General features: G+C 51.4%; 10 protein-coding genes across 10 annotated transcripts; 3 read left to right on the top strand and 7 right to left on the bottom strand.

Moving 5' to 3' along the window:
- Positions 1 to 733: 733 nt before the first annotated feature.
- Positions 734 to 3,346, bottom strand: M431DRAFT_502689 (hypothetical protein). Its single transcript, XM_024918191.1, has 4 exons — positions 2,865 to 3,346; positions 2,256 to 2,754; positions 1,158 to 2,131; positions 734 to 1,089 (listed from the first exon to the last, which is right to left on the bottom strand). The coding sequence occupies exons 1-4, from the start codon at positions 2,907 to 2,909 to the stop codon at positions 976 to 978; spliced, it is 1,632 nt and encodes a 543-aa protein (XP_024780231.1). The 5' UTR covers positions 2,910 to 3,346; the 3' UTR covers positions 734 to 975.
- Positions 3,347 to 5,492: 2,146 nt separating this feature from the next.
- Positions 5,493 to 6,745, bottom strand: M431DRAFT_477022 (hypothetical protein; the record flags this gene model as incomplete). Its single annotated transcript, XM_024915530.1, has 4 exons — positions 5,493 to 5,626; positions 5,742 to 5,858; positions 5,926 to 6,115; positions 6,206 to 6,745. The coding sequence occupies 4 exons, from the start codon at positions 6,743 to 6,745 to the stop codon at positions 5,493 to 5,495; spliced, it is 981 nt and encodes a 326-aa protein (XP_024780230.1).
- Positions 6,746 to 6,882: 137 nt separating this feature from the next.
- Positions 6,883 to 7,692, top strand: M431DRAFT_186070 (hypothetical protein). Its single transcript, XM_024913178.1, has one exon. It carries the CDS (start codon positions 7,020 to 7,022, stop codon positions 7,464 to 7,466), a length of 447 nt encoding a protein of 148 aa, XP_024780229.1. The 5' UTR covers positions 6,883 to 7,019; the 3' UTR covers positions 7,467 to 7,692.
- Positions 7,483 to 8,232, bottom strand: M431DRAFT_502685 (hypothetical protein). Its single transcript, XM_024918190.1, has one exon. It carries the CDS (start codon positions 7,915 to 7,917, stop codon positions 7,699 to 7,701), a length of 219 nt encoding a protein of 72 aa, XP_024780228.1. The 5' UTR covers positions 7,918 to 8,232; the 3' UTR covers positions 7,483 to 7,698.
- A 290-nt stretch (positions 8,233 to 8,522) lies between these two features.
- On the bottom strand, positions 8,523 to 11,440 carry M431DRAFT_186090 (hypothetical protein). Its single transcript, XM_024913179.1, has 2 exons — positions 10,579 to 11,440; positions 8,523 to 10,524 (listed from the first exon to the last, which is right to left on the bottom strand). The coding sequence occupies exons 1-2, from the start codon at positions 11,252 to 11,254 to the stop codon at positions 8,558 to 8,560; spliced, it is 2,643 nt and encodes an 880-aa protein (XP_024780227.1). The 5' UTR covers positions 11,255 to 11,440; the 3' UTR covers positions 8,523 to 8,557.
- Positions 11,441 to 14,620: 3,180 nt separating this feature from the next.
- Positions 14,621 to 17,150, bottom strand: M431DRAFT_502682 (hypothetical protein). Its single transcript, XM_024918189.1, has 5 exons — positions 16,823 to 17,150; positions 16,630 to 16,657; positions 16,367 to 16,549; positions 16,137 to 16,285; positions 14,621 to 16,062 (listed from the first exon to the last, which is right to left on the bottom strand). Exons 1-5 carry the CDS (start codon positions 16,989 to 16,991, stop codon positions 14,867 to 14,869), a joined length of 1,725 nt encoding a protein of 574 aa, XP_024780226.1. The 5' UTR covers positions 16,992 to 17,150; the 3' UTR covers positions 14,621 to 14,866.
- A 931-nt stretch (positions 17,151 to 18,081) lies between these two features.
- Positions 18,082 to 18,545, top strand: M431DRAFT_185802 (hypothetical protein). Its single transcript, XM_024913176.1, has one exon. It carries the CDS (start codon positions 18,207 to 18,209, stop codon positions 18,447 to 18,449), a length of 243 nt encoding a protein of 80 aa, XP_024780225.1. The 5' UTR covers positions 18,082 to 18,206; the 3' UTR covers positions 18,450 to 18,545.
- Positions 18,546 to 19,881: 1,336 nt separating this feature from the next.
- Positions 19,882 to 21,361, top strand: M431DRAFT_537432 (hypothetical protein; the record flags this gene model as incomplete). The annotated part of the gene is made up of 2 exons (XM_024921019.1): positions 19,882 to 20,088; positions 20,290 to 21,361. Coding segments are annotated over 2 exons (1,279 nt in total), but the record flags the coding sequence as incomplete, so codon positions are not given.
- Positions 21,362 to 21,521: 160 nt separating this feature from the next.
- Positions 21,522 to 22,905, bottom strand: M431DRAFT_502681 (hypothetical protein). The gene is made up of 3 exons (XM_024918188.1): positions 22,739 to 22,905; positions 22,581 to 22,678; positions 21,522 to 22,507 (listed from the first exon to the last, which is right to left on the bottom strand). Exon 3 carries the CDS (start codon positions 22,502 to 22,504, stop codon positions 21,755 to 21,757), a length of 750 nt encoding a protein of 249 aa, XP_024780223.1. The 5' UTR covers positions 22,505 to 22,507; positions 22,581 to 22,678; positions 22,739 to 22,905; the 3' UTR covers positions 21,522 to 21,754.
- A 997-nt stretch (positions 22,906 to 23,902) lies between these two features.
- On the bottom strand, positions 23,903 to 25,455 carry M431DRAFT_73592 (hypothetical protein; the record flags this gene model as incomplete). The annotated part of the gene is made up of 3 exons (XM_024922142.1): positions 23,903 to 24,985; positions 25,066 to 25,163; positions 25,254 to 25,455. The coding sequence occupies 3 exons, from the start codon at positions 25,453 to 25,455 to the stop codon at positions 23,903 to 23,905; spliced, it is 1,383 nt and encodes a 460-aa protein (XP_024780222.1).
- Positions 25,456 to 25,861: the final 406 nt, after the last annotated feature.

Below are 25,861 nucleotides of genomic sequence, written 5' to 3'. Positions count from 1 at the left end.
GTATTGGGTTATGGGGTTATTGGGACTATATTGGGTAGTAGCAGCAGTACGACTGTGGAGCAGAAATCGGTTAATGTCGTCTGGGGGAGGGGATTCTCACTGGCACGGAGTATTAATATCAATCTGGTTGGCTACCGGAGTAATACCTACTTGGACAGAAGTAGCTCCAAAAGCATTTTTACTCTTCCCGGGCAAAGGGGACTAACTAACATGAGGTTCATCCCACTAAGCTGTCACTAGCCCCCATATCCAGGTATAAGTTGATGCCGCTAGACGTTGGCAAGGTTGGGTTGCAATACGGATGTCGTGAGGCCAGGGGGCATGGATGTATGTAACTATGTATGTATGTGTGTGTGTATGGAACAAGGCATGGTGTTGACCAACATCGAATGGCATTCGCTGACCTGGGGGGGGACCACATGATGGCCAAGAAGTGTGTATGACCACCCGTACCAGTAATACTCCGTAAATTGCCGCTTTGCCAGATACCTAGACGGGCAAACACGTCCATATTAATTGCATTCCCACAGAGTAGCATCTTGTATACACACGCACGCACGAGACACCATTCGCCTACAGAGTTGGGTAGGTGGCAAAGTAGAATTCTGCCAAATATGGGATGGTAGGCAGAACTAGATGTTGGAGGTGTTAGATGGCGGCTATAGCCTCAAGTTGAAGTATGGCACGTGAGAAAAAGAGGCAAAAGAGGCACATATGGATCCGTACAGTTTGTTTGGCAGTTGTCATTCCGAATGTTGCATTGTTGCGCTCTGGCCCCCCTCTCATAGCCTCATATCATTACGTGAAAACAAACAGTAAAATGGCAAAAACGCAATTCCTTTCCATCCCAAAAAAGACCGTCCCGTGGAAACGCAAGCAACCATCAACCAATTCAGCCTCAATTCCTGCGTACAACTGCCCTGGTATTAGTGTTTTTTAATGGTGGGTCGTAATGACAAGTAAATCCTCCACGCCTTATGCCTTCTCGATATTAACGATGCCACCGTGGCTGTCCACGGCAACGGACTTCTTGGCGGTCGACGCCTTGACCGGGTTCTTGGCCTCGAAGATTTCGTCAAGCTCTTCCAACTGTAGAGAACACGATGAGTTAGCAAGATGTGCCATTGTAGACCAATGGGTGAATCAGTAATACTTACAGTGCGTCCCTTGGTCTCGGGGATGAAAAAGTAGACAACAGTCACCTGGACAAGATCCCAGATGGTGTAGATGATGTACGTGTGCCAGCCAATCTTCTTCATGGACACGGGCCAGGCAAATTGGTTCAAGAGACCAGCGGCATTGGTGGCAAAGCTGGAGAAGGCCATACCCTTGGCACGCATCTCGAAGGAGAGCACCTCGACGGGGTACAGGGCCTGCAGGGGGGTGATTCCGACAGAGTAGACGGCACCAAAGATGAAAATCATGGCCAAAGCGGCCTTGGATGCCGCAGGGTTGTTGTAGATGGCGTTGCCGTCGGCGTCGACGCCGGTTTGAGAAGCCGCAAAGCGCGCAGAGGCAATGGTCATGCCCATCCAGACGACGACACAGGCGGCAAAAGAGAAGAGCAGCAGGGGGCGACGACCCACACGGTCGACCAAAAAGGCACCAAGGATGGCCCAGGCAAACTGCTGGCAGTTGTTGATGAGGGTGATGTTGGCCTGCTGAATGGATCCAGTGTAACCGGCCGTGTCGAGGACCGAGCCGAGGAAGTAGGACAGCACGGCATTGCCGGCCCATTGACCAAAGACGGTGATGGTGATGTTGCAAAGGAGACGGTAGACGGCAGAGCGGCTGCGGAAAAGCGCCCGGTAATCCCACCAGCGCTTATCGGCACCGTCCATGTTGAGGAGCTGTTCGTACTCAAAGAGCTGCAACTGGACCCAGGGAGAGTCGGGGTTGCCGTTGCCGTGATACTTGGTGAGGACGGCCTTGGCCTGCTCCTTCTTGTTGTTCACGTAGAGCCATCGGGGGGATTCGGGGAGGAACATGGCGAAGATGCAGATGAGACCGGCAAAGAGGGCCTGGAGCCAGGTAATGAGTCGCCACGAGTAGTCACCACCGACGTTGAGGCCGCCTCGGGCAGCACCGGCCGAGATGATGGCACCAGAGAACCACAGGGTGTTGTACATGGCTAGATATTGAGAATTAGCTCATCTCTCTTCTCACCACGTTTGCTGAAGACACTCTCAATGTTCCCAATCAAGGGGGACGAAACATCAGGAGATGGGTGAAGTCAAACAAAAGGAGTCACTTACCTCCAACACGTCCACGGTAGGCAGGGTGGTTAATCTCAACAACGTACATGGGGCCTGCCGCCGCCGCAATGGAGACACCGAAACCAAGCAAGAATCGGCCTCCCATGAACTGGCCCTGGGAGTTGGACACACCCTGGACAATGGTACCAACGACGATGAAGATGGCACCCAGGAGCATGCCCACGCGACGGCCGAATCCGTCAATGGCAGGGCCGACAAAGGGAAGCGCGACGACACCACCAATCTGGTACATGGACGAGACAATGCCGGCCCAGATGCCATCGTTGCCGCCCTCGATGTACTTCTTCTGGAACCAGGGGTTCTGCAGCAGGTTGTTGATGAGCGAACCATCATAGCCGTTCATGGTACTGCAGAAAAATGCAATGATGGAGAAGGAGTAGATGAGCAGCTGAGCCGTGGTCCAGGCCCTTGGCGGCTCCTTCATCATGGCCTCCTGAAAGGCCGTGTGTCCGCTCACGACCTTGGTTTGGAGTTCTCCCTACATTGAGACAGAAAGTGTCAGTCACTCGCTCTTCCAAACGAGGTGGCAAAAAACACAAATCACAAAGGAGAAGAAAGAAAAAACTGCAATCGGGTGATTTGCCATACATGGTCGAGCTCCTCATGGGTGTGGATGTCGTCCTTTTCGCCCATTGTAACGGGGGGTATCTCTAGCCTCTCGGCCAGACCAGCTCTTCAAGTTGTGTGTGAGAGAGAGGTTGATGGGGAGGGGAAACTCTGCAATGCCCCCGTCTTTCGATGCGAGGGAGAGCCGAGTATTTGACTGCGAGTGAGATGAGGAGGTGAAGAGAGAGAAAAAGAAAGGTTGCAGTCCTAATGGCCAGGGGGCGCTGTCGCTTTTATGCTTCTTGTCTGTGTCCCTTGCCGCGTGCAATCCTTCCCCAGGCTCTTTCACAAGGTTGGATGGTTGGATGCTAATGCTACTTTTTTGGGATCAGGAAACAGCCCTTGTCAATAGGCCCGATCAAGCGAGCGTTTGTTTGTACGAATGAACGCCTTGCCAGCATCAGTTGCTTCAAGCCATCTCAGGATTGGGATTGATATTTCGCCGGTGCAAGTGATACGGGCGGATTATTTGAAAAGAAGCTCCCCCAGGAATTGGGCATGCCGTGCCGCTTATACGGCTTGTCTCCTTTCTCATACGATTGCGGTCAAGAGGCTATTGGACGGCGGCGTCGTGCCGTGGCGTCGACTTTCGGCCCTCGTAACATTGCGGGGGGACAGGCCCAAGCCTGATGCAGGTGCGGAGGATTCTGGTCCGCAATGGCTGGCGAGCAGTTTGGGAATAGCACAGCCTGAACCCCGGGTCGAGACGGCGCTTTGTCTGGACAGACGGATCCAGTGAATAGACATTAGCCTAAGTGGTGCGGATCATCCGCCTCTGGGGTATCTGGGCCTCTCCAGACTGACGATTGGGCCGAAGGCCACGCGATGCACGGAGAAATCCTACAAGTACACGCCTGCTGAGTGTCTTGGCGGGGTGAAGCATGAGATGGCATGAGGTGAGGTTGTGTGCTTTTGGGGTTGTCACCATGGATGTCAAATATTGATTTGATCCAGGCCCTTGGTGGCGGTTGGTTGGCGGATGGCGGTTCAAGCCTAGCAGCATGTCAGACGGCAAATCGCGAAGCTGACTCGCGCAAACAGGAAGAGCGAGGGATGAATTACAAAGTCAAGAGAGAGGCGAATGTGCTGCAAGCGAGAAGTGCGTTTGCATTGGTGTCGGTTTGGGTGGTAAGATGGAGATGAAGCCTGCCATGGTCTGACACGAACATGAACTGGTGACTTTTTGGTGTGCATCTCGAGACAAGTAAACAAAAAAAAATTGGAGGTTGCAGGTAGCCGAGCTGGGGGGGACCCAGTGCTGTAACTTCCATGTTAGCTCTGCATCGGTTAGCAGGGCCGGATGATTAATCAATCGGCATAATTCCCCAGCAATTTCGATCACTTTTCACAAGCGAGCAAGCAGGTTGTCGAGCGGCTGAACAAATTGAATCAACTAGAGTCCAATGTGATGGCAGCTGAAGCAAGCACTAAGGCTATATCCACGGGCAACGTGATCAATGCCTTGGGATGTGTGTGCAGATCTAGTGCCAGAGTTCACAAAATGCAACAGCATCGTATCGACTAGAGTCCTAGGCTAGCTTGTGATTGTGATGGCGGACAGGGAAGCAAGCATTCAGCACTCACAGGGATCCCTCAGGGCGCACTGGCTTAGCTTACCAAATCTCCTTGCAGCTTGCTGGGATTTGCCCAAAAAGAGAGCAGAGCAAAAGCCCGGCGCCAACTTAGTTCTCAGTCGACGCTCAAAATGGGACGAAGAGCTGGGGAATTACTCCGAATTCTCGTAACGGTTTAGTGGGTGCTTATGTAATGAAGCAAATTGATGCGATCTAGGGTAGACAAACATATGTAAGTAGGAATATCCGAAGAGCAAACTATATGGACATGAGCGAGCATTGTGTAAGTAAAGACACACAACAATGGCCTATGGTAGCCTCCAGCTAACAATTCAATGCTGAACAGATACAAAGTTATTTTAATATAAGAAACATACAGATCTTGCTGCTGCCGGCCAGCTCAGCAAAACAGGAGGGTGTAGACTCGACAGGCACACAGCATGAATAGCACAATTACAAAGTAGCATCGACCAGCAAGCACCCACGTGGCAGGTGCTCTTGGTGTCTATAGATGAGATGCGAATCTGACAGAGAGCCCATTCCGCTGGGTGAACCAGTCGGTTTCGATACCCGCGGCAACCCTGTCGATATCCACGTTCTCCGGGGAATCACCCTCGTGGACCCCCCCAAAGGAGAATTAGGGTTTCCGCAGCATTTGCCGTTTCAAGTCTCGGTTTGCGTTGATCGCTTCTGACGTGTGCCATTGGACGGCTGGTATTCTCTACGAGAGCCGGGGCTACTGCTGCATTGTCTTGTGAGAGTTTGCCTGGCCCGAGGAAGTGTGTTGGAAGCTGACAACCGACAACATGGAGATTCCTGTATACATCTCTGGACTAATCTAAGAGCCGATTGAGAGATTAGTCATCACTCTCAGTCTGTAATCACCAATCACAACGCTCTTCTTTGATCGTGCTCCCGAACGTCCTCCAAATAGAGTCCTTCAGTATATTGCCTTTTTTTTCTTTTATTCAAGTAAACTTTTATTCTCATCCTAAATTTTCTCAGATATCAAAGATCCTACACCACATCCCTTCTTTTACAGTCCAACAGCCTTCACACTCAAGTCCCACAGCTTCTTGGCCTCAATTTCGCTAATGGCATGGGGAGAAACGGTGTCGACATAGTAATCGGCAACTTGAGCCTTTTCCAGCAGATATGCGCCGTTGTGTTCTATCAAATGCAATTGACGTTAGCTTATTGCTTTTAAGAAATGACAATGAAGACGGGTGTAACGGGAAATAATTCCAAAAAAAGAAAGAGGAGGGGGACCAGCAGGAAAACATACCCTTGAGAACAGGATCAAAAGAAGCAAAGACGTGAGTAGCAATTCCTTGTTCATGTGTAAGCATCTCCTTCTCCTGCTCCCAACCAAACGGTGATCCAGTCATTCGAGAGACTCGCGCTATATAAAAAAAAAGGACAAAAATTAGCGATCCGGGTATAAACATCGGTAAACGGCCAGAACCTACCCAAGACCTCCAAATCGCCTCCCGGTGCAAAGTCTAAATGGGCTCCGAGGTTGGTAATGATGGCACCGGGATTCAAGCTATAAGCCAGAACGCCACGGTCACCGAATCGCTTGGCCAGGCCGATGGAAAAGAGGATGTTGGCCGTCTTGGACTGGCCGTATGCGTTCCACTTCTCGTACGTCTTTCCGCCCTGTATTGTCAAAGTCACATCTTCTGTCAGCCCATCCATAGAAACGAAACAAAGAAAACAAAAATGAAAATATTGTGTGTCGTTACTCACATCATAGTTCAAATCCGCATAGCGAATGCCGCTAAACCAATGTCCACCACTGCTGACATTGACAATCCGCTTGAGCTCACTCGCAAGAACCTTGTCCAAAATCAAGTTCGTAAAGAGAAAGTGGCTCAAATGGTTACACGTCAACTGGCTCTCATATCCATCCTCGCAAATCTTGTACTCCACAGCCATGATGCCCGCGTTATTCATCAACACGTCGATCGCCGGCACATCGTCCCAAGAGTTGACCTCGGCAGCAGCCTTTCGCGCGGAAGCAAACGAGCTAAGGTCCAGCTGCAGCACTTTGGTCTTCACGTCCGGGTGGGCCTTGTTGATGGCTTCGGCTGTCTGGTTCACCTTGGCCAGGTCGCGGCCGGCGAGGATGAGCAGCTTGGGCTGTGCGGCGGCGAGGGTCTCGACGTAGCGTGCGCCGAGACTGTTGGGTGAGACGCCCGTGGTGAGGATGGTCTTGCCCTTGATGATGGGGGCATATTCGGCGACCAGCTCGCCGCCGGTGATGTCCTTCTTGTAGGGGAAAGGCATGATGTTGATGTTAGGTTTGATGTGAGTTCTTGTTGGTCTTGACAAGAACAAGGAAATGATAAAAAGAGTTTAATGACGAGGCTATGATGATGCTGAAGAAAGGAGAAAACAAGGCTATGGCTATGAGTGTCGAATCCCCAAGAATCAAGAAACTTGAGGAAGCAGCACTCCTTCTTTTATACACCGCGTTGGCACACCTCCCTCATAGCGGATTTCCGCACCCCATCACCTCCTTCCCATCCCTCCCCCACCTCTCTTTCTATTTTGTCGTTGTATGTTGCCCCCAAATATCCGCCCACTTGCGTATTCGATTAGGTTCCCACTGGTTTTCTCTCCTTTCATTTTCTTACATCTCCGTTTTGGTGCGAAAATGATGATTAAACGTCAACCACGCAAAAGCCTCGCCGGCGCCATCCGGTTGTCGCTGGTTGGCTGTCTACACTTGCCTAAAGCGGCAACCGCCCGGGGCCTCGCCTATGAGCTTGCGGCCCTTGCGCCGGATTTCCGCACCTCTGCGAGCCCGCAGAACCGCAGCTGTGTCGGCATCTTAACGCAGCCCTTTCCGCAGCCCCTTGCGGACGTCGTGCTTTTGAAAAATGCCGTTGGGGCTTTTTGTCAACCTGCAACGCATATATACACGTGTGAGTGGCGTCTGTTGGTGCTTATCTTTTGTGATTTGATTCCTCAACATTGCTTCTTCAGCTTCATGATGCCGGATTAGGAATATGTACAGTAGCATTGTTTTATTATTGGCTTCTTTCCGCGTAACAGTTACGGAATTAAACCCCGGCTTTAACTATTTGCGCTTTCTCATACGCGTCCCATGATGCTTGCATCTCCACGAAACCCCTCCAAACGGTCAGGTTGCCCAGAGTCAGCTTCATAACAGGTTTGTCAACGTTGAGTTGTTATAATTGCCACGCGGCAACTCAGTGGGGGTAATTGGCAACCTGTTATTTATTGCAATAACACCTCAGTCGTATGTCGGTTGTTGTTTGCTGCAACAGTGCATTGAACATCTCATTCGTATTAAGCCATGCTCCCAATCCCACCTCGACTCTGCAAAACTTGATAGATACACGCGCGGCTTTCACCCCCCTGAAAAAGCAATCAACCTGGTAGTTGGAGGTGACAAATGACAGTGATAAAGGTAAAATCACCAAGACAATCATTATGCATGATAACATTGCACGCAGAATAACCCCCACTCTCTCTTCTCCGAGAAAAGGACAGGACAGAAAAAACACAAGAGCAGTAAACAGGAAATGGAAACGGGGAAGCCTAATGCAACATCAAATCAACTGCTTGCCAACAACCGCATCCAGACCAGTTAAACAGAAAAAAGGTAACACAAGAATAAGAAACAAAGAATCCGTACAACAAATGGTATCCGACAAGGTACATTGTTCATATCAACTCCAAATATGCCCCGGCCTCGACATTTGCCTCCCTCGCCAGCAAACACAGGCCATTTTTTCTGTTTTTTTCCCGTCTCAGTGAAATGCTCTCTAAATTCCCGAATACCGCTCTCTCTCTTCGTCATCTTTAACACGAAGCTTTCTCTCGCTCATCCACACGCATAACCTTTGTCCCATTCTTGATTCATGCAAAAATGTCATCATGCTTAGCTGACATGTGTCATGGTTTGCTTGCTTGCTCGCTTGCTTGTCGAAGAAGGGTTGGGAAAATAAAAAGTCAAACTCGAAATGCTGTCGTTATTCGTCATCAATTCGTTTATATTCTGAGCACATTTTTGTCTCTCAAAAAACACTCTCTCTTCACACTTTGACATCCATGTAGCGTATTTCCGCATCACTGCTCCTCTTCCTCTTCAATGGGAGCCGGAGTGCGACGCTCAACACGTCTCTTTGGTCGCCTATGCCGGCTGCTGCTAATGTTGCTGGCCGAGTCATCGGGGTATAGATCGTACTCTTCCATCTGCCAATCGTCGTCACTGGCATTTTCAGCATCGCTTCCAGCCCACGAAGGTCTCTCGTAGCCCGAGTTTTGCGAGTTACCCGAGCCGGGAACCGAGAGCACGTCGATGCGTCGTCGGCTCTGGAGATTCTGCATGAGGCCAGCCCCACGCTGCCGCAGGGCAGTTCGGACCGTCTCTGCTTGGTGGTGGAGCTTCTCGAATGCATCCTCCAAGGCCTCCATACCCTGGTAAATCTCACGCTCAATCTCGGCAATGGCTGCCATCTCCATCTCTTCGTCGTTGGAAACCGGGGGTCGGCTCCCGCCACCTGTGGACGAAAGGCTGATGAAGGATGCCGGCGTGGTGTTGCGGGAATAGGGCGAGAAGGGGGTGTTGGTTCGGGATCCCATGGCCGAAGGGCCTCGGAATGGTGTGGGGCCTCTTGATTCTACCCCGTTGAAGTCATCATCGGCGCCAGACCACAGGAATCCATCAAACCGGCCCGATGTCAAAATCTCCCACTCCTGACTGTTAATGTTGGACAAGGTAATGAGAAGGTCGTGGGTATGGTGATTCTTGATGAGGTATGTCGCGCTCTCCGCATCTCGAGGAACCTGCTGAAGGCGGTACAGCCGCTGCAGTGAGAGACCAGTCTTGACGATAAAGTCGTTGCGCGGCCGGTTGAGGGGAGTAGGGGCGCGGGTTGCTGGTCTCAGCTCTTTTGATCCGGCGAGGAGGGCGTTGAAGTAGGGGCGGTCTTCGGCGTCCAGGTTGGTCAGGATGGCGAAACTCAGCGTCTCGTCGTCGACATCTTGGGGGGGAGGCACAGGCGTTTCACCCGTGCTGGTGAGCCACCTGTCGACTGCAGACCTGACCTTTTTGGACTGGCGCAAATAGTGCTCCCTGAACTCTTCCGCGATGTCGGGATCCAGCTGGATGGGCGAGTCTGGCCTTGGCGGGGCTTCGCCCGATATCTCAGCTGCCTTGTGACCAATGTCTGCCAGGTCAAAGGGCGGCCATGAAGGGAGCTCAATGCGTCCGCTGACCCACTCTAGAACATCTCCCCAGTTGAGGCCGCGGTGAGGCTCGTTGGATTTCTCGCATATGATGCAGGAGCAGCCGTGAGGCGGCAGATCTCGGGAGAAGACGTTTTCGAGCCGGTCGAGCAAGCGGCGAGCGACTGACCGATGGCCAGTGGCCACTGCAACGGATCCCTGCTTGGAAAGGACTGTTTGATACTGGTCCAGGAGGCTGACAAACGGGGTGAAGAGTGTCTCGGCGCCGCTGAGGAGGGAGTTTGCGGGCCTTAGGGTGCCGTTGACGAGAGGCATGACTGATAAGAAATGTCTAGTAACCGGCTGCGAGAGGCCACCATTTTGTAGTAGGTAGTCTACCCTGGGTATCTCGAGGACGTCGACGGCGGGAGGGGGAGGCGGCGGAGGCATAGGAGGGGGAGGCGGAGGATGAGTGGGCGCCTTCATGGCGGGCGTAGCGGTGCCCGAGTTAATGGTGGATGCATAGTCGTCGCCGTCAACGCCGGAGGCGGGAGTACGAGATCGCTTCGAGTCGCCGTAGAGGTGGTGAGGGAATTGGTGAGCTTGGGTGGGCGTCTTGGGAGATGAGTCCTGGGCGCTGGACGGAGAGGAGTCGACATGCAGCGGCTCGGGTTTGCTCTTCTTGACGCTGCGAGTGGAAGAAGACCGCTTGGATGTGTGGCGTGAGGCGGAGCTTGAGGAGCGTGAGAGCACAGAGGACCGGAGCTTGTCGTGAATCTTGTTGCTGGGTGAGCGTATCAGGGTTGCCGCGCTGGTGGATGAGCGGCGGCTAACTTTGGAGGATCTCTCCTCGGTAGCGCGCGAGCCTGACCTAGAGACGGTCGACTTGTTGCCGCGGTCGTAGTCTTCAGCGCGCGAGCCTGATCTTGAGATGCTTGACTTGTTGCCGCGGTCCAGGTCGTCGGCACGCTTCTTTGCGGCGGAGACATCTGTTTCGGGAGGCGTAGGCGGACGAGAAGCCTTCTTGGACGAAGATCGATGAAGAGCGTCTTCAGGCCTTAATCGACGATCATCTCCACCTCCACTGCCTCCACCACCACCACCTCCTCCTCCACCAGCTGCACCGCTGCCACCGCCAACGTCGGTGGGTTCAGGCGTCAGGGGATTGGATGCCTTGGGCTGAGAAGACGTAGACGCAATGTCATCGCGGCTGACGATGGACTCTTTGCTGTGAGCCTTGTCAAAGGACGGATAGGGCAGCGAGATGCGATCCTTGTCTATGGACAGCTTGGACATGCCATCGACGCCCAAGTCAGACATGGAGGCCGGGCGCTGAGGAAGGCGGTCCCTCTCCCGATCTCTGTCTCTGTCTCGATCTCTGTCTCGATCTCTATCTCGGTCCCTGTCTCTGTCGTCCCTCTTCCGGTGCCGCCTGACGGAGGATGTGAGGGAATGCGTATCGCTGGAGCTGCGAGCGGATTTCGAAGAGCGGTGGGGGCGGTCTCGATCAGGTTTGCGCTCCGACTTTGAGCGGCGGGCTTTGTCGCGCATGCGGTCGTCGACATTGACGTCGTCGTCACGTTCCTTTGACGGCATCTCGAATCACCATCGGGGGCTGGCGGGATGGGCTCTCAGTTGGCGATGCGGTTTGCGGTTTGCGGTTTTGCGGAGTTCTGCGAGGCAAGGCAGAGGGATGGAGATTTCGAGCAGGGGTTTGTTTTTTCTTTGGTGCTTTGGGAGGACCCTTTGAGGTGGAGGGCGAGAGACTGGTTGACTGGGATAGGCCACAGGGGCAATGGGCAAACGAGAGTGGCGAGCTGCTGGCCCGGCGGGAAAAGCTGAGATTTGACGGTGCTGTGATGCAAGTTTGACTGCAGTCAGAAAAAAAAAAGAGTGAGGGGACGGTGAAGGGAAGGGGTTTGATCAAATCGAAATCGAAATCGATGCCGGAAGCTCACTCAGGCAGCGATGACCCCTACTAAAGAACGGGCCGGGAAGTTGGGGATGGGCTGCGTTGGTGTACCGGTACGAGGGCAGGGGCGAGCGAGGCTGGTACTGGCCGGTCACCTGTCGGGTGGCACAGCGAGCGGCAATGAGCATCTGCAGTGGGACGCGTGTGCTGGAGCTGCGGTGCCTGATGGCGAGGTTTTAGGTTGAGGTACAGAGGCAGCAAGTACTGGTACTTTGGGAGCAAAGTGACAAGGAGTGGGTCGTTTGGAGCTTTTGATGTGGGCAGACGTTTTAGCGGGATTGTGGCCTGAAGGTGCTGTGCATTTTTGGACGCATCAAAAGAGATCAAATTGGATGGTTATGGGGATGATTTAATGCAGTCTTGTGTTCGTCTGGAGGGGTAATATGTAGCATCTACGAATGGATTATCATGCATCAGAGATAATGGAAAAGAAGAGGCTGCACGGGCTTTGTTGGTAGTTCAAGGTAGAGGCGGCCGTAAGGCAGTGTGACTTTTGTGCGACGGCCGAGTTAAAGTGTGCACATCAGTTTTGGTGCCAAGATGGAAAGTGCGTGATGTCACAAGCTTAGGCAGGGCGCTTAAATTGAAGAAAGAGACGGGAATCTATGGAACAAAGAAAAATGGATGGAAAGAGGCGCGGGGGAAACGAAGAAGGGAAGAAGGGAAGAACAGATGGAGGATTACCTAACCCGTGGGCCTTGAAGAAGAAACGGACGAGTGCAAGTCGAGCTGCATGAGGTGAAGATGAAAATGACGCCCAACCGTGGCCTGACGCCGCTGTGCAATTGGAGGTGCGGGCGACGGACACGATTGGTCAGGTTGCACTGCGCTACAACTGCACTGCGTCTTTACTGCGTCTTGTTCTACTGCACTGCCCTTTGCTCTATTTCTGTTTCTGCTTCTGCTACTCTTGCGTGCGCCCCCTCTTTCCTGACGTGGCATTCGCTCTAGACTGTATCTTTCCATCCAGTTAAACGGTACTCGTATGTACTCGTAGTGTGTTCGTACTGTAGTGAGTGAGCTCTCAGTTGTGTTCGTTGGAGGTGGGGTTCTGGTTTGGATTCCATCTTTTGGCCTGCAACGGGAGAGCAAGGGCCAAGAGCAAAAGCTACCGAGGTACTCTGCATTCTTGCCTCCTAGCAACAGTAAGTACCATTGTACATCCCAATACCTCTTCTGGCGCAGTCCCCACTAATCGACAACTTTGGAGTCCTGTGCCTCATTATCATCAATTATAGTCGAGGTTTCACATGTTGCCCATCAGATTGAGCTACTGTATGGATTGTCTCTGGATGGTTGAATCGAAAAGGCTGCTGAACCAGATACCACAGCTTTACTCACCTTCTACTCTTCATGATTAGTACGTAAATATGAATAAAATATGATTACAATATAACCTCTACAAGTCTAGTAATAATACAGGATTGCTTGATACGACTGCTCACACTCTCTGAAATGCAACAATGCGACGATGCTTGCAGCTTCAGCCAATCGTCACAGTCCGGAAAATGTGATATTTAACAAACAGTGGAGAATCATGGCAACATTCGTCCCGTTGGAGCTTCAAATCCCACCTCTTGATTATGCGCACAGTCGCAAACGAGGCTGGCAGGATCACCACTGGTCCAATGATAAGACAGGTGTTGGCACACTGGCAACACACTCGTCGAATCAACGACGCTCGGCTGCAAGCCGGTTGCATTATCACAACACCACGAATGCATATCAGCATTGCAATCATGATGTAAGTCCTCCCTTTCCCCTCTTTCGAGTCTCTCTCTCTCTGTGAATATATAAACCCCGTCCATCATCTACATCCCTGCTCCCTCTCTCCTTCTTTCTCCTCTTCTTCTCTAACACTATCCGAACCAAGTCATTCACTCTTCATCCCTTGTTTTCTTTTTCTCGCAGATCCCTAACAGACACCAGCGTATTCCGTGAGGATTAACCCGCAGTATTTCTTCTCCAATGTGTTAGTCCAACTCGTCTGTGACTCATCAACAAACAGGGAGACTCTATATAGAGATAGAGCCATTCCGTTGATAACTCACAAACCTGTCGGGCAAATGCATTTGAGAAGAAATGCGCGAAGTAATTCCGGATGCTCGCCGGCGTCTTTTAGGGATCGATTGCCGCCTGCAATCGTAATTCAGCTTTTACTCTTCCCCGTGGAAGCAGAAGTAAGCTGACTTTCCCCCCTTCCCTCACTCTTCAACCGGAAATACCCAGTAGTTAACAACTCCGATTGTCAGTTGTGCTTGAAGCCAGCAAACCGAGAAACGGTGGAATCCTTCTGAGCGTAGCCCTAGGATCTCCAATGCTACCGTTAATCTGATCAACTCCAGAGTCCGCTCAGTCATCCCGAGGCTACAGAAGTGTGAAAGCCTTCCCGGCTATTGTCTCAGTATGATGAGCGGCTCCAGAGTCGATTAGATTATCGGTAGCACTTTGTTATCCGGGGTGAGCTCATCTGGGAGCTACTTTCAAGATTCCACACCATTCACCCAAATCCAAGTTTCGACAGCTCAAGCTTGACTTTCCATCTTTCCATCATTTCTGCGCCTCCTTGGACACTCAAAGTCGCACCAACACTTTGGGACATGCAAACAACCCTCAAACAAACTGTGGCTCGCAGTTTATCTTGCCACCACATCATACATGCTCTTATTTTCTTTGTCTTCTGAGGACAGGGGCTTCGAGCTGTGTCCAGTGTATGGGATGAACAGATGGAAAGTGTAGGATATAGGTCCATAGAGTGGAATTCACAAGCATGGCATCAATACACCGTGGCACCTGTAGTTCCTTCAGTGACCTCTCCCACATAAAGAATTAGTAGATTAAACTTACATGTAGTCACTGCGGCATAAAGCCTCCTCATAAACACAAGCCCCCTCATAAGCACAGGCCTCCTCATAAGACAGGGACCGTAGTAGCAACTGTGAAGAAAATTGTAGGTAATATCGTTTTTTGCAAGTAATGGATATCATGGAGCGTAATCCTCGCCCTGTACTAACTCAGAGACGTTGTAATCTATCGTATCCAACTCTATGTTAAAAGCCATTTGACCAAATGCTTCTTGGACTTCTTTTCCATCAAGGTAAACATCATGTTCAATATCCAAACGCCAACTCTTTATCCCTTCCAACCCACGCAGAGTATATACATGTATACTTTAATTGGGAAAGCAGAACAAAGCCAAAATAACTAAAAGACAAAAAGAAAAGATCTTCGCTCGCTCACAGTCGGTCCAGGAGACCGTTGCTCTCAAGAAGCAGGATAATCTGGTGCACAATCGAGCGGACGTTCTGCTGCGTCAAATCGACAGTCAGGTCAGCCTTCTTGGGCGTCTCATAAGGGTCGTCGACACCGGTGAAGCCCTTAATCTCTCCGGCACGGGCCTTTTGGTAAACACCCTTGCGGTCCGTCTTCTCGCAGTGCTCGAGCGGTGTGGCAACGTGGACAAGGAAGAAGGGACCGGACTTCTCAACCAGCTCGCGGGCGTGCTGACGGGCATCCTCGTAGGGGGCAATCGGGGCCGCAATGACGGCGGCACCGGCCTTGGTCAGCTCCGAGGCGACAAAGGCGATGCGGCCAATGTTGAGGCTTCGGTCCTGGCGGCTGAAGCCCAGCTCCGATGACAGCTCGGACCTGACCGTATCGCCCAGAAGCATAGACACGGACCGGCCACCGCCCTGGTTGAGCGTGGCCTGCAGAGCGCGCGCAATCTGGTCCTTTCCGCTGTTCTGGTAGCCCGTCAGGAAGACGGTAAAGCCCTTTTCGCGAGGCAGCGGGTTCTGCTCGCGCAGCACCTTGACGACCTCGGGATACGAGAACCACTCGGGAATCTCCTTTCCGGTTCGCAGGCGGTTGCGCAGCTCCGTGCCTGAAATGTTCATGGTGCGAGTGCCCTCGGGGATCTCGTTGGCGGGGAGGTACTCGTCACGGTCCGGAATGTAAATCATCTCCTGGAACTCGACCATCTTGATGCCCAGCTCCTCCTGGTGCTGCTGCACGAGGATCTGCGCATCGTAGGGGCCGTAGTGATCCTTGCCGTTCTTGTTCTTGCCGGGACCGGCGTGGTCACGGCCGACGATGAAGTGAGTGGCGCCGTGGTTCTTGCGGATCACGGCGTGCCACAGCGCCTCTCGAGGACCTCCCATGCGCATGGCAAGGGGCAGCAGGGCGAGGGCGGCCATGCCGTTGGGGTATCGCGGCAGCAGAGCACGATAGACACGGACACGAGTGAAGTGGTCAATGTCACCGGGCTTCGTCAAGCCAACGACCGGGTGGATGAGCACGTTTGCCTGCTGAGAACGAGCGGCTCGGACCGTCAGCTCACGGTGAGCGCGGTGCATCGGGTTTCGCGTCTGGAAAGCAACGACCTTTTGCCAGCCGAGCTTGTTGAAGTGCGATCGCAGCTCTGCGGGGGTGACTGTTGAATTATTGCTGTTAGAGTCTTGTCTCTGGTTTGTTGCCAGACAGGCACATGAAACGGCTTTGACTTACAGCGCAGGTCGAGGAAATCGTAGTGCTCAAGGCGGCTGATGGCCTCGAGCTTTCCACCGACGTAAAAGTCCTGCGCGACGCTGAAGAGATGCTTGACACCGGGGTGGGTGTCGTCGTCGCTGCCAAAGACTAGCTTGGCCTCTTGAACCCTAGTGTTGCGCGCAATCTTGTTAGCACAAATCTCGTTGAACGGGCAGACTTGCGCTGAGAATGCGTTCAGAAGAGCTTACTTGTCTGGCCTGTACACATCCTCGACCGTCAGGATGGCTAGATTTCGGTCATCTCGAAAGTCGCGCAGAGTAAGTCTGGCGCCCGGCTTGATGGACAGCTCGTCGATCTGGGCCTGGTTCACGTCGAGGGTGATGGGCATGCTGAAGAGCAAGCCGCTTTCGAGGCGGTTCTCCTTGACCACTCTGGCAGCGCCGTGTTAGCTGAATCGAGTTCCATGAATCCCAATGCCACCCTCCTCTTCGTGAGAATGCTAGAGACATACCGGTTGTAATCCTTTTCGGTCATGAAGCCTACGCGCAAAAAGACGTTAGCTAATTGCAATTGCGACACCAACCGATAGCTTCATCCCGTCTCCCCTCTTCTCGATTTGATTTCCATGCGCCAACAGCCGCGCGGGGCAGTGGAATCATGCGCTCACTGCAAGGGACCAACAACCATTGCGGCAATGTACATACCTTCCAGAGGTGAAAATCCACCATTGAGAATCAGCTCCAAGTCGCAAAGGTGACGCTCAGAGAGCACAAGCGCGGGGAGAGTCTCAGACTCCTCCAGCAGCTCGGCCTGGCGAGGCAGATCGCGAGCAAAGAGGTCCTTGAGGACGCCGCCGTGAGGAGAGTTGGCCATGGCTATGGTGGGGTAGTAAGAACGGTCTAAGTGCTTTTGCTCGAGATGGTGTCAACGACACGGCTAGTCACGCAACAAGCTCCGGCGGGAAGCACGCAAGCAAGCAACAGGAAGGATTCGAAAAAGAGCAGACGAGACGACACGAGTATGAAGACGGCGGAATGAGGAGGAAATTACGGAGAAGGGGAGAGGGAGAGGGAAGAAGAGTCTGGATGGGGGGTGGATGTCTCAGCACCAGACTATAAATACTGCAAGCTTTCTTGGGGTCACGCCGGAGATGCTAGAACGTAGCAATCCACATATTACACACACTTCCAAGACAAGGCTTGCCGTCTAATGGACGGACCAAATGATGATCCCGTAAGCAGCCCTTGGTGGATGGACAGGAACCGCTTCTCTCTTCACCCCCACCAGATGGATGGGATGAACAGATAGAATGCTTGCATGCTCGCATCTTGGTGACGGAACAGAGAACAGCTGCTCCACAAGGGCCAGAAGGAACTGACAAAGCTCCACCAAAATTTATGGAATGGCGGCATTTGGCTCGAGATTTTGGCGATGACGTGCTCGAGGCGCGATGCTCCGGGTCCCGCATGGCTTGAGGCACAAGGCCAATCAACAGCGTGCAAATGCCCGCCAAAGGCCAGATTAGCTGCGAGACACGGCGCAGGACGAAGTACGAGTGGTAGTAATTTTTTTCTCTCTTGCGGGCTCTCCAAGGGTGTGCCTGGAGCCGTTGTCCCTTGGTGGGTTAGCCGCAATTGCGAAATCTCGGGCCATCGGGGTTGGTGGAAGTCGCTGCTTTTGCGTGGAGAAGGAATTTTCTTCAACTCCATACTGCTTCCCTGTTGTATTTCCCTTGTTTGGGTTTTTACAGAAGGAGAAGAAGAAGATGATGATGATAGTGATGACGACGACTGTCTTCTCCTTTCCTCTGTATACGTAAACTCGTTGCTGATCATCATTGGTGTTTCGTGCCCGTTGGAAATTGAGAACACCAATGATCGTCAGGGTGAACCTGAGATGACAAAACAGCCCAGAAGACGAAAGAAAAAAGATACGCCTCCGACTAACGACGGCCTAAATCCCTAGTGTCTCCATCGTCCTTCATGGGGCCCCACGTCCTTCGGGCCATCGCTCTGCAACGTTGAAGGCAATGTGGGATTTCTCTCAATCTCACCACCGGGCGCCTCGATTTCGCCATTTTGGCTCCGGATGAGAACAGAGCGAAACAGCCTGTCGGGCCATGGATTCTCCAATGAAGCCCGGATGCTCGCAGCAGACCCTTGCTTGCCGCAGCGGCTCTCGGGGGGCTTGTTTTGTCATTCGTTCCCTTGCCCCTCTCTCTGCTGTTTTTGGCATTTCGGAGCATCGGCGGCCTGGGTAGGATTAGATTTCATACTGTACAGCATTAGTATAGTAGGACATGGATTGTTCGTCCGAGCGGATTTGAACTGACCTATGGGAGGCTTGGTTGACTTTGGCAAAGGTTTGTTCCACTTGCTATCAATCTTTGCGGACGAAAAGAAACATGAGTATGATCGTAGAAGAGAGTTTAATACAGTTCAGTTTGGTAGAGATGAACGTATTTCGCTGTACCTGAAGCAAGAGCAGTGCAAGAGCAGTGCAGAGTGGAGTCTTACCATCTACCTAGCTGAACACAGCGAACAATTCTAGAAGGTACAATGGACAGGCACTTGTGCTCGGTAGAATGTACAGTACCTGAGGTAGTAGAACATTGGACTGGGCTGGAGACAAAGAAAAAGAGTTTGTTGAGGCTATCTACAGTAACCTGAACCTATCAGGTGCCTTGACTGGGCGGTAGATTAATGCAAGTTCTAAAGTATAGTCTGAGTGCTCTTTACAACAGCCAATAGTACTTATAGCACTTCAGTACCTAGTACTAGGTAGTACTTGAACGAAATAAAAGAACAACAGGTGGAGTTGAATTCACTTTGGATCAGAGGGCTGAAGGCAAAAAAAAAAAAAAAGAAAAAAGAAAAAAAGAAAAAGGAAAAGGAAGAGTCAAGCACAAGGCTCTGGTATTAGGTTCAAAGTGAAGAGATACTGAAGATGATTGACCTAACCTTAGTACTTTGTTGCTACGCAACCTTGCCTTTTCTAATAATGACAATAGAATTCGACAAATCCATCGTCCCTCTCATACTTCTGTTCAATGGAATCGCCCTCCATTCGCAAACAGCATTCACTCAAGATGCCCCGTGTATTCAACGAGACAAAGGAGTCCAAAAGATATATAACACGGTCTCTCAACTATCCAGAAATACGTGGTCCTCTGAAAGGTAATACACCTTCTCAAAATCACTGTCACGACAAGCTTCCTCGATTGAAAGATCTCTATCACCGCAATTGCAAGACAAATCTCAACCGCAACAACAATATGGAGCAGTGCTCTTCAGATCCCGCCGAGCCAGCACCAGCGTCCCTTAGCTTTGATGTCTTTGACAGGGTTCTCACAAGATACATGGACAATCCTCAAGATATTCTCAACTTTTGCCTTGCGAACAAGGAATACTATGGGCATTACATTGGCACTCTATATCGACACAACGTCCGCCACGATGGAAGCTCTGCCTTGGAATGGGTTGCCGAGAGAGGGTTTTTGAGCGTGGTTTCAAGTATTCTCGACGTTCCTCGGGTGGACGTGTTTGCTCCCAAAGATATATGGGGTAAGGTTCTCAGCATCGCCCAGAAACAGAACAACATGCGCTTAGCTGAATTGCTGTTCGAGAGGCAACATGTGCAAGATTTCATCCAAATTGCGGCGGCAATCAAAGCTGGGAGGTCAGTGAATCTCTCGCAAGAGATAATCACGACACTAGACGACGAAGACTTCATGGAACTAGACGAGGAGTCCCTACTGGAACCAATGTTTGAAGCTGCCAAGAAGGACCAGCGGCGCCTCGTAGAGCTCTATCTTTCCCATGTCAGCGTGGATCTACAAAACGCCGATGGCTTGACCGCTTTGCACTGCGCCGCTGGCCGGGGATGTTATGATCTTGCGAAATTTCTCTTGGAGGTGCATGGAGCCAACACTGAGATTCGTCGTAATCCTGGTGGCTTCAGGCCCATTGAAGTGGCAGCCCGCGACGGCCAACTGAGGCTTGTGGAGTTGCTTCTTTCAAAGGGAGCTGAACCTTGCTGTGATGGCAGTGCCTTCACCTGGCCATTAACACTCGCAGCCGTACATAGCCATGAGGGCATAGTCAGGCTCCTTCTGCAAGATCCTCGAATTGACCCTCGGGCACGGGACGGAAACGGCGAGTCGTGCCTGGAGCTCGCTACTTTTTTCGGTAATACGGGAGTAGTCAACATACTTCTTGAAGATGGCCGAGTTGATCCTAATGAGCGCAACGGCATGGACGAAACCCCCTTGGGATTGGCTGCGAACCGGTGCAACCTGGAAATCGTTCGTCTGTTTCTTGACGATGACCGAGTGGACCCGAATGGACAACACATCAACAGCATGACTCCATTATTGGTGGCCAGCTCCTCATTCGGAATAAAGAGCGTACACGTCATTAACATGTTATTGGAGGACTCAAGGGTCGATGTTCACGCACAAGATGACGACGGATGTACCGCTTGCGTGCTGGCCGCGAAACATGGTATCCTCCGTAACGTCAAGGCATTACTTCGGAGTCCCCATATTGACCCAAACCAGGGGGATAACAACCAGAAAACGCCCGCCATGTATGCCGCCGCCGGCTATATAAGACAGACAGAAGCAACTCCCAACTATCTTAAAAGGAACAAGCATCTCGTGCTGAAGGCTCTCATTCTAGATGAGAGAGTGGACCTGAACAAAGTAGACGATAACGGACACACGGCGATGCACTGGGCCTTGAGGAAGTCCAGACAAGAAAATGTCCAGCTGCTTGCGGACTCGGGCCGAGTCAACTTGAACCAGGACTGCGGCCCTGGGCGCCGCACGCCGGCGGAAGCCTGTATTCTGAAGCATAACTCGTGTACTCAGCTGCTGCTCGATTCTGGTTGCCTAGACCTTTCCGAGACGAATTCACAAGGCGAAACCCCGCTGATGTTTGCCGTCCGGAAAGCTGGGAGCGACAACTGGGATATTGAGAGGAGTGTATGGCTGATTCTAGAGAAGCAACGATGCGGCCGGCTGGACCTTAGATACGACAATGGGCTTACACTACTCGAACAGGCGGTTCAAGCGGGCTCGCAAAGAATCGTATGCATGTTGCTCTTCACTGGCAAGGGGACTGTGACGCCGAGAGCGAAAATTTTTTGTTCGGATGAAGTTATCAGGGAGATGCTGGACCATCACCGCGGTAAACCATCCAGGTGGTGGACATCTCGGACGGTGTGGAAGTGGCTTGGATTATGGAAACCTGTGCTTTTCGTGAAGTTGCGCTGAAATTTTTGTATATTGACTAATTTAGGAGTGAAAGAAAGACTGATCTAGGAATGGAGGAAAGACTGATTTAGGAGTGAAGGACAGACTAATTGGGAATGAAGGAAAGGCTGATTTAGGAATGGAGGAAAGACTGATTTAGGAATGAAGCAAAGAGTATATAGAGAAGATAGAGTATGCGTTCTGGAAATGCAAAATACACAATGATGAGACTTTAAATGAGACAAAATACTGGGCAACTTGACACGTAATGGGTATATATATAGCTGGCTTATAGTCCGACTCTTTGCATACATTGCCATCCATCATCAATCTGAAAATTCCCAATATCAACAAAATCTCGCCAGCTACCCCATTACCCTCCTCAATGATACACGATACTATCCAAGAAACACTGGCCAATATACTCCTTCTCATACTTGGGTGGGAAGATAATGGTCAGGTAATCCGGCCAGTCCATCATGGGCTCAAGGTACTGAAACGCCTTCATGTATTCCCAATGCTCCGGATACCAGCCCGACTCTTCCCAGTCGATGATGGCGGCAACCTTTTTGTCTTCGCCAATGATTATGTTGCGAGGAGCAATGTCGCCATGAGTAAAGACAATCTCGTGGTTGTGAGAAAGGGCGTGCCTTGCGTACCTTCGCAGCATATTGGGCGTCGTGCTGGTAATGTCTTCCATGATGTAACTGTTAAACTCGCGCTCGGTCTCAAAGGGGCCGCATTCGTGAGGCATTTTCTTTCCAATCAATGCCTTGCCCCTATCAAGAGCCCCGATGTAGGTGCCCTTTAGGTCGCGCAGTTGAGCCATGTACCCCTTAAGCTCCCTGGCGATGGAAACCTTTTGCTCCTTCTTCAGATCGTCCCATATTTTATCGAGCGTTTTACCTGGTATGTACTCCATATACAAAGCCGTCATCCTACCGTCTTGCCAGTCGGTATCATACACCTTGGGAACTGGAATGGTCGTCTTTTCAGCAATAAACTTCAAGGTGGCTGCTTCATATTCACGGAGGGCCGGTCCGCTTTTCTTGACCTTGTTCTCACCCCATCTCTTTACCTCTCGTTGATCGAAGACTCTGTGAAATACTTCCCCATCATTTGGGTCTTCCATTATCTACCGCGTTGAACGACGTTAGTGTCGTGCCTCTCCTAGCAAAGTGAGGTGTAGCATTATTGGACTTGGATACCTTATTCTTTGTAGAGCTGGTCATTTGATGGACTAGAGAAGTTTGCAACCAGAAACTTCTAGTCAGAAGGCAGAGAATTGACTACTGGAGAAGAGCTTCTATCCAAGCAGTCAGCTTCCCTGGGCGCCAGTAGATTGCATAATTTAATACTAACTGACCTTCTGCTCGTCTTCTATTGACTCAGTTATCACGTCAAGTATAGTAGAAGCCTTGACTGGGAGAGTAGCGGTGTTGGGTATCTTGGTGAGGAGTAGCGCTGCCAAACCGCCTGCGGCTGAAGGATGAACTCGAGCAAGAAGAGGGGTTGGGAAAAGATATTTTCCGCTTCTACAAATCAGAGGAAGCAAGGACTCGAGCGAATCTGAGCGTGATTCAGCTTCCAACCTGCATGATACATGGATACATGATATCAGGTACTCAAGTACTTTATGCAAGAGAGTGTTTTGGGCCATCACCACAAGATGCAGCACAACAAGCCCAATTGCCTCGGGCGCGAGGTAGTACATCCATGTGACATCCCAGCAGTGTTCAATCACAGAATGATTGAGCATTGCTAGTAACCCGTCTTTGATAGATCACATGTACGGAGAATATAGTATTATTTCGGCAACCTGCCTTTTGGATACAGATCAAGTACCTCATATCGTTAGCATTAGTGTAGGATCTCAAGGTGGTATCGATAGAGCGGAGGTAACCTCTGTGTACAGGGCGAATGATTTATTGCCGGAAATTTCTCGTAGGCTTGCATTTGGAAAATACGACACCTACTAAACACGCAGAGAGTTGAGCTATTCATTGAAGCAAAGCATGTATTTTACTCTGTATCCCATTGTGAACAAAGACATGCCGGTATATGGTATTCAAAATGCGCTGGTGAACAAGGTCAATCATACATCTTCATGGGTGTGTACTGAAACCGGGAAACATGGTTGATACTTGCACGTCTATTTACACCACATGAAGCAACAACTGCTGCTTTGAAGTCAAGAAGAAGCAAGAAGCGGGCTAGAATGGCTTCCATACCCACCAGAAGCGCAAAGGTTTCCACTTTACCGCGCCTTTCTTTTCGCCAATTCGACCATCTTGCGATCGCTTCAATTTCCCGCCATGAAAAGGATTTAGCGCCAGGGCTCCCCCCACGGGGCGGCTGGCCGGAGCCACTGTAGATACTACTCCGCACAAATTGGTCATTCGTCAGGAGGGCCTCTCTTCAGCTCGAGAATCAAAATGGGAGCGAAAATGGTTAGGCTCAAGCGGCTGCTTCTATCTTCCGACGTCTTCCGAGAGATTGTCTCAACTACATGTACTGAGCTACCAATAAATCACATCCATCCGATGCGCTTCCACAAGAAAGACGTGCCCCCAATCACGGCCGTGGCTCCTGTAAAAGCAATGACCGGACCATAACCACTTCCATAGCCGCCGGCAGCCTGTCCCTGCCACGCCATGCCCTTGACCAAGGCCTCGCTCAAAGGTCCTGATACAACATTGCCAATGCCTCGGCCGGCTGCGAGATATCCAAAGATCATGACTGGGTCAAAAGCAGATCCTGCATTCGCAGTGCCTGTCTGGCTCGGCTTGGATGTAACCTGCTTGATAACACCAGTCCAAGTGGACGTATAAGATCCGGCGAAGAAGCCGTATATGACGCAAAAGACGTACAGGACGGCCATGTTGGTCGCAAATCCCCACAGCAAGAATGTCCCGATAACCGTACCCACGGTCGAAATCATGATGCACGTAGTAGGGTGAAATCGATCAACAAAGACCCCCATGGCGATGCACCCAAACACAGAAGCCACGTTGACGGCTAGGATAGTCAACGCGGCGGGGAATGCCTCAGAGCCGAGGATCGAGCTGGCGTACGACGGCAGGTAGAGGCCAGGCATGAAGAATCCCAGGGCTTCGACAATATTTGCTGCTTGATACATCAAGAACGAGCGGTCAAGCAAAAAGCCTAGCTTGAATGGCTTGTAGTTCGACTTGACAGAGACTGGGAGTCGGGGCTTGATAAAGTACACCACAGGTATCGTCAGTACAAAGAGGGCAACGGCCCAGATGCGAAGTGTCGTCCGTAGTCCGTATCGTCCCAGCAAGAACTCGAGCAACAATGGAATTGCAAATCCACCAAGGCCTGTGCCGGCCCACATTGTTCCAAATGCAATTCCTTTCCTTTTCACGAACCACTCGTCCATGTAAAGAATGCAGGGACCGTAGCAGATCGAGCCGCCGATGGCGAAGAGAACACCCTGGGTCAGGATCAGGTGCCAGACAGTTTGTGCGAAAGAGCTCAATGCAAGAGCAGCACACATGATGAGGAGCCCAGCAAGGGGACCATATCGGTTTTGCTTGGGATAGAGCCTCATGAGAGGGAAAACAAAGGGGGCGGACAGGTACATGGTTCCCTGTGACGACAATCAGCCAAGTGTTGGTGACGACTGCAATTGAGCAGCGGATGGAAGGAAACAGGGAGGAGAAATCCTACCATTGCAGTTGTACCGATTGCGGCAATACTAGAAGAGCCTTTGAACGGTTCATGAGTGCTGTAGTAGTTTTGGAAAATACCAAAGGCAAAGGGGAAACCTAGTCCAGCGAAAGACAATGTTATCGTTAGACATGCAGCACATGACGATACGCATAACAATAACCGAAAGGGTCAGACAGTGCACTCACCCCAGACAAGACACTCGATGATGAAGCAAGCCGTCAAGAACAGCATCGCGTCTTTACCCGTGTCGACGGGAGGAAGCGAGACTCCTTCATGTTCGTGTTCCGAGGGGACATCTGGGGAGAGAGAGGAGGAATCCCCAGGCGTGGTCGTGTCGAGTTGAATCGACTCTAGTTGAGGTTGGCTCTCAAAAGACGTCCGTCCCATTGTGATGACTTGCACCGGAAACTGCTGGCTTGGAATTGATGTTGAAGAATCACCCAGCTTATTCGGACGTAAATGTGATGAAGGGCGGTACGCAATGGAGGATGACCGAATAAATAGATAAGTCACGTTAAATCAGCAACTGCCGAGTCTCCAACATAGCGAGCTTTGTCTGGTCCATCTGCGGATACGAGACATTGGTTTGCTCCACAAATCTCTCTTTCGGCGCGCCCTTGTTTTGAGATAACATAACGGCGCGGGATTAATAATCGCTCACACCCGTTTTGGCGGTGACTTCCAGTCTGTAGGAGCCAACGTCAGCGCCAATGGTTCTCCATAAAGGGGATCTTCTTGGTCAGCAGCATGGAGTCTCACCGTAAAGGGTGGAGGGAGGGACTCCATAGATAGC

The sequence above is a fragment of the Trichoderma harzianum genome (assembly GCF_003025095.1).
Source record: "Trichoderma harzianum CBS 226.95 unplaced genomic scaffold M431scaffold_1, whole genome shotgun sequence".
Taxonomy (NCBI): Eukaryota; Fungi; Ascomycota; class Sordariomycetes; order Hypocreales; family Hypocreaceae; genus Trichoderma; species Trichoderma harzianum.
The sequence above is the reverse complement of the archived record's forward strand: the minus strand, read 5'-3'. Positions and strand labels throughout refer to the sequence as shown.

Bases quoted from the DNA above. Each gene is read 5' to 3' on its own strand.
- M431DRAFT_502689 (XM_024918191.1), bottom strand. From the start codon at position 2,909: ATGGGCGAAAAGGACGACATCCACACCCATGAGGAGCTCGACCAT. The intron at 2,755-2,864 runs GTATGGCAAATC...GTCTCAATGTAG, and splicing joins CCCATGAGGAGCTCGACCAT to GGAGAACTCCAAACCAAGGT. The intron at 2,132-2,255 runs GTAAGTGACTCC...CTCAATATCTAG, and splicing joins CTACCGTGGACGTGTTGGAG to CCATGTACAACACCCTGTGG.
- M431DRAFT_502681 (XM_024918188.1), bottom strand. From the start codon at position 22,504: ATGGAAGACCCAAATGATGGGGAAGTATTTCACAGAGTCTTCGATCAA.
- M431DRAFT_186070 (XM_024913178.1), top strand. From the start codon at position 7,020: ATGTTGCCCCCAAATATCCGCCCACTTGCGTATTCGATTAGGTTCCCA.
- M431DRAFT_502682 (XM_024918189.1), bottom strand. From the start codon at position 16,991: ATGGCCAACTCTCCTCACGGCGGCGTCCTCAAGGACCTCTTTGCTCGC. The intron at 16,658-16,822 runs GTATGTACATTG...TTTTGCGCGTAG, and splicing joins TGGATTTTCACCTCTGGAAG to GCTTCATGACCGAAAAGGAT. The intron at 16,063-16,136 runs GTAAGTCAAAGC...ATAATTCAACAG, and splicing joins CGATTTCCTCGACCTGCGCT to TCACCCCCGCAGAGCTGCGA.
- M431DRAFT_502685 (XM_024918190.1), bottom strand. From the start codon at position 7,917: ATGATTGTCTTGGTGATTTTACCTTTATCACTGTCATTTGTCACCTCC.
- M431DRAFT_185802 (XM_024913176.1), top strand. From the start codon at position 18,207: ATGAGAACAGAGCGAAACAGCCTGTCGGGCCATGGATTCTCCAATGAA.
- M431DRAFT_186090 (XM_024913179.1), bottom strand. From the start codon at position 11,254: ATGCCGTCAAAGGAACGTGACGACGACGTCAATGTCGACGACCGCATG. The intron at 10,525-10,578 runs GCTCGCGCGCTG...TCTCTAGGTCAG, and splicing joins GTCAAGCATCTCAAGATCAG to GCTCGCGCGCTACCGAGGAG.